We start from the raw sequence: 5,475 nt of genomic DNA, 5'->3' as shown, positions 1-5,475 counted from the left end.
CGAACCCAAATAAACAATCCCTAATTGGATACATTATTCATCCAATGTATAAATGTTTCTTGGTGAATTTACAATACTACCTTCCAAAAATACAAAGATACCTCACTTACAAAACACCTTTCTCGTAAGCACTACAGCTAAATATCTAAGTGAGAGAAAGTAAGAAATATTTTTAGAGAGAGAGCAAGGATTGAGATATGAGAGCTTGAAAAATGAGGGAATGACTTTTATTTATCAGTTAGAGATTGACACAAAAAAGAAAAGAATTGTGGCCAAAACCAAGGAGCCATTCGATTTGCATTATGCTTCAATCGATTCGTTCACCTATAAAATTAATCGTTTATAAGATTTTAAAAGTAAAGAACATTATATATATAGTTGTTACCTAAACGTTTACGGAAATTTTTTGCATTAACTCAATCAATTGCGTATAACTTCCAGTTGATTGGCCAGTGTAAAAAAAATGTCTAGAACTTTTCTGACAACTCTCAAATTCAACTGACATGGCTTTAAAACACTATTAGAAATATTTTCTTAGGAAAAATATGTCATCAAACTTGTTTTAATGTATGTTTGAATTGTCGTATAACTTTACAAAAAAGACCTTATGCTTTTACATCATACTGTTTACTTAAACATAAATTGGCGAGTTTTCACACTTCATCTCTTTCTTACTTAGAAGCTTCAATATTTGTCGGATAAATCAGTTATACAGACACTTGTTTGAATTCTTATTGAAAATGAGGTTTTTGATTTATTCTAGCTGAGTGCCATCATTAGAGGATCTTTGTAGTGATCATTAAATCCTAGCTTTGTGTGCTTGCATCTTTAACCATTTGTTATGCTTGCACTTTAGTTGTTATCATCAAAGACTAGTTATCATCATAAAAAACATATTCATCTTCAAGAGATCTTTCTTGACCACTAAATTGCAAAATATGGTTCCACACTCATTTTCCTACCGCCTATTCGAGCATGTCTTTTGTTGAGAAGTGCTAGAAGTGAATACACCGATAAAAAGGTTTGTACAACAAAAAGATTGCAAACCTCCATTACCCCGTTTATAGCACTTTCTAAGAGCGCCGGTACAAGAGAACATTGGTGCCTGCATGGTTTTGAAACATTGTATGCTTTCTAGTAGTTGAATTAGCCTTTGAGATCACTAACTGCTTGTTAAGATTATCATTTATATTTATAATTTTCTGTCTACTCTTCCATTCAAGTGCTTTGTCTTTGGCAAACACTGTTGTTTATATCTTCACTCTCTTTCTTAACCTTTATAGTAGATTTTGGAGTTTTCTTGTAGGATAAAATATATTTACTTTCCATTGATATCTTGGAGGGCAGACCACATACTGCAATCGACCAAAGTGCTTTATCAAAATGAAGAGTTGCTATTACATTATCTCTTTCCAAAAGTGAATTATTTTGTTCCACAATTACATAATCCCATTGTAGGAATGCTATATCACGTTGTGCAAGTACAACCTTTTTCTCAAAAAGGGCCAGATTTCATGAATGTAGCAAAACAAATACAGGCTACTATAAAGTAAGACTAAAACACACACAGACTTGCAAAGATTAAAACCAAAAAAGGTTTCTAATATATATGATACAATAAAAATCATTTACATTCTAAAGCATAAATCAACCTTGCATAAAATTGATAGAAACACAACTAGATATTAAAAAGATAAAAGGGAAAATCTAATTTTTGCCTTCACAAACATGTGGATAAGAACGGTGTGGAACACTACTTCCGCCGAAGCGGCGTAGTAGCATTGTATTAACAACATTATACTCATTCATGTGAGAAATAGTCCAATTTCTGAGTGTGAAAAGTAGTATAATAAAACTCAAATATTGTGTGATCTGGTTTTCTTATGGAATACATATCAAAGACGACGAGTAAAAGGAATCAAGCATAGATCATTTTTTCTTCCAGCTGTAAGCCCAAATTTCTCTGTCATATCTAATTCTTCATTCTTCATTCCATTAGGAAGCTTCCAGTCAAAGTGGTAAAGTAAATTAGCAAGAGGCAACTCAGCATTAGGTAAGCCAAATGCAATGCCTGGACATATCCTCCTTCCAGCACCAAATGGTATGTATTCAAAGTTTGTACCTTTGAAATCAACTTTACTATCAAGAAACCTCTCCGGTTTAAAACTCTCGGCTTCAACCCAATACCTTGGATCTCTTCCAATTGCCCAAACATTGACCAAGACCCTTGTCTTAGCTGGGATATCATACCCATTGATTTGGCATCTCTCCCTACTTTCTCTTGGAATCAGCAATGGTAGAGAAGGATGCAACCTCAATGTTTCTTTGATGACAGATTTCAAGTATATACATTTGTTCAGGTCGGACTCATCTACATACCCCTTATTATCAAATACTCTTCTTAGCTCTGATTGTACTTCTTGCATTACCTTTGGATTCTTTACCATCTCAGACATAACCCATACCACAATCCCTGAAGGTGTTTCCGTACCACCAGCGAACAAGTCCTGCAAAGGGATATACAATAATTAACACCAAGAACTCTTCCTACTTATAAAGCAGACATTTAACAAGTATTGAAAATATATGATTGTAAACTAACCTGGATGACAGATTTAATACTGTCATCGGTAAGGGTATGTTGTGATTGATCATTTTCCTGTTGAATCTTGAGAAGAATATCAACTAGATCTTCATCCTTGCTTGCTTCACCTTGACTTGTTTTGTGATCATTGATGATTTCTTGTAGTATGTCATCAAGCTCTCTCTGAAGTTTTTCCATTTTGGTTTTTCCCCGACTCACCCTTTCAAGTATTTTAATAGAAGGATAAAAGTCTGCAATGCAAAATCCTCCCATCAGGCCTATTGCTTCATCCATTTTCAATTTGAAGACTTCCTCGTGTCTGCACTTTTTACCATAAGCTGCTCGTGACGTTATTGCACTTGTCATTGAGTATACCTTCTTATTGAGATTAACAACAGATGCTTCACTTTCAGATATCGATTTAATTAATATTGAACACTCATCTTCTCTTATGGACCTAAATGATTGGACACGTTTTTCACTTAATAGCTCTATAACACATATTTTTCGCAGTTGCCTCCAGTGTTCTCCATACGGAGAAAACACAATATCTGTACCATTATAAGTAAGTATTGCGGGCAAAAGAAGGGTTGGTCTATGACAGAAGTTGAGGTCATGTGTTTTCATAATTTCTTTCGCCATTTCGGGTGAACTAACTATTATATATGGTACCTCACCAAGTTTTAGGTGCATCAAGGGTCCATATTTCTCTGCCAATATTTTGAATGAGTGTTGAGGCAGTGAGCTGCTGATAATCTGATGTATGTTTCCTATGAGAGGCAGTGTCCATGGTCCTGGTGGTAAATTAACAACGGATTTTTTATAACTCCATTTTTTAAGTAGCTTGAATAGCACCCAGAGGAACAAAAGAAAGGAGGTTATGAAGACGATTTTAGTAAAAAGACTAGGAAATTTAATGATGGTAGCTTGATCCATTGAGGAGGCTACAAATGGTTGATTTTAGTGTGTGTTACTTTAGGCATAGTTCATATATATAGGTTTTTTTAGTGTATGTTACTTTAGTGTATGTTCATATATATTAAACATATGGTTTATGAGAAGTGTCATTTAGTAAATTATCTATAGGTTTTGAGGCTAGAAGCGATTTCTAAAATAAAATAATTTTATGTCAAATATTATATATTTAAATTACAAATTTTTATAGATGCAAAATTATTTATCTATAGTTTTTTATTCTGGAAAATATGAGTTGGAATAAATATAATATTAACTTTGGTATGTAGAAGCAAGTTATAAAATAAAATAATTGGTTTTGATTTATAAAAAAATTAAAACATAGTGCGCCTTGTCATTATATCTCAATTTTTTATTGGGCGAGGTGAAAATTTTGTCATGAAATATATTATTATTTTGTTACATACCTTTTGCGTGGATTCTTTTCAAGTTCAATGGTTTGCTTGCATCCAACTTCTAATAAGATATTTGTTCGAATCCTTGGAAAATGTTATTTCTGCACTTGCAATTCATCAAAGAGAATTTTTCTAAGTTTTTAAAAGTTCCAAGATTTCATTATCTTGAGCAAATATTTTTAAGCAAAATACTTTTACAAGAGAACAGTATATATAGCGGTGGATGTAGATAATTTATTGTGGACTGATGTCTTCGCAATATCTTGAGTGTTGTTCCTTTATGAATGTAGGATATAGATTCGTTGTTGTAGTTGTGTAACAAAATTTCTCTTTTATGTTATAAAAAGAAGGAATATATATTTTCTTTTTTAATTAAAAAAAAAATAAAATAAGTAAACCGCTCGATTTTAGTAATAAAAAAGAGGTAATATGTTCGAAGTAAAAAATGGTAAATGGTAAAAATTTGAAAGTAACTTGTCATATTTCTATTTCTATTATTTACAGGTCACATTTTTTGTGCGCAATTTACATCATGTTTAGGAATAAATTTTTTAATATTGTAAACCAAGGAAATTAATGTTGTTTTTTTATTGACAACATACAAAGGTTATTCCAAAAATACAATAATTACATCAACATTATTATGTGAGATAGATTGCAAGAGCAAAAAGTTGTTTTGTTCAAAATAGAAAAAAAATAAAATATTAAATAATTTTTAGTTCTTACAATCCATCCCAAAAAATGATGCATACAAGTTTGAGGCGGCTATATATAAATTAAAATAACCTATTTAACGAACGTTTTTATAGTAAAATTTGACTTTTTTTATCTCTATGTTTTTACGGAAATTGAATGGATAGACCATTTAGTTTAAAAAAAAATAAATAAGAAGAAAGACTCAACTTCTAAAAAATAAAAACGTAAACTGCAGAAGTTAAAGTTTGAAGCATGTCTTGAATTGTTTTTCATTCGTTTTTATTAAAAGCCGAAAGAATATGTGTTTTTTATTTTAACACAAATAAAATACAATGCGTCTTGTCATTATACTTTAGATTTTTTTTAGAAAAGGTAAAAAAATTGTTATAAAATATATTGTTTACAATAGTGTGAGTAATTATTTACCTTATTATCTTGTAGAGAATGAGTCTATTCTTAAATTTTTCCTCCTGTATCGATACTGGAGATACTGAATAGGGACACACCATTCCTAGCATTTTCCTAATCATATTTTTTGAAAATATACAAGTACAAATGGTAGAGATGTCAAGTTGTCTTTGTTAGCGGGGATCTCTGTGGAGATTTTCCGTTTTGAGCCTCAAAGACGGGAAATTTTCCTCCCAGCGTGAATAAGGAAGAAAGTCTCCCCAAAGGCGTTTTGGGAACGGGGTAGCGTAAATATTTCCGTCCCATGGAATCTCCGTCCCGCCTAAAATAGCATAATGTTCTTAATTTATATATAATTTTAAATTATTATGTAAGTTTATTTGTCATTTCATATAATTAATCTTATACACAAATTTA

General features: G+C 31.5%; 1 protein-coding gene across 1 annotated transcript; it reads right to left on the bottom strand.

Moving 5' to 3' along the window:
- Positions 1-1,641: 1,641 nt before the first annotated feature.
- LOC131617792 (cytochrome P450 71D10-like) lies at positions 1,642-3,531 on the bottom strand. The gene is made up of 2 exons (XM_058889047.1): positions 2,603-3,531; positions 1,642-2,507 (listed from the first exon to the last, which is right to left on the bottom strand). Exons 1-2 carry the CDS (start codon positions 3,518-3,520, stop codon positions 1,896-1,898), a joined length of 1,530 nt encoding a protein of 509 aa, XP_058745030.1. The 5' UTR covers positions 3,521-3,531; the 3' UTR covers positions 1,642-1,895.
- Between the last annotated feature and the right edge of the window lie 1,944 nt (positions 3,532-5,475).

Source organism: Vicia villosa, linkage group LG7, assembly GCF_029867415.1.
Source record: "Vicia villosa cultivar HV-30 ecotype Madison, WI linkage group LG7, Vvil1.0, whole genome shotgun sequence".
Lineage (NCBI taxonomy): Eukaryota > Viridiplantae > Streptophyta > Magnoliopsida > Fabales > Fabaceae > Vicia > Vicia villosa.
The sequence above is the reverse complement of the archived record's forward strand: the minus strand, read 5'-3'. Positions and strand labels throughout refer to the sequence as shown.

Coding starts and splice junctions, on each gene's coding strand:
- LOC131617792 (XM_058889047.1), bottom strand. CDS start 3,520: ATGGATCAAGCTACCATCATTAAATTTCCTAGTCTTTTTACTAAAATC. Junction 2,508..2,602: donor GTATTAAATCTGTCATCCAG/GTTAGTTTACAA, acceptor ATCCCTTTGCAG/GACTTGTTCGCTGGTGGTAC.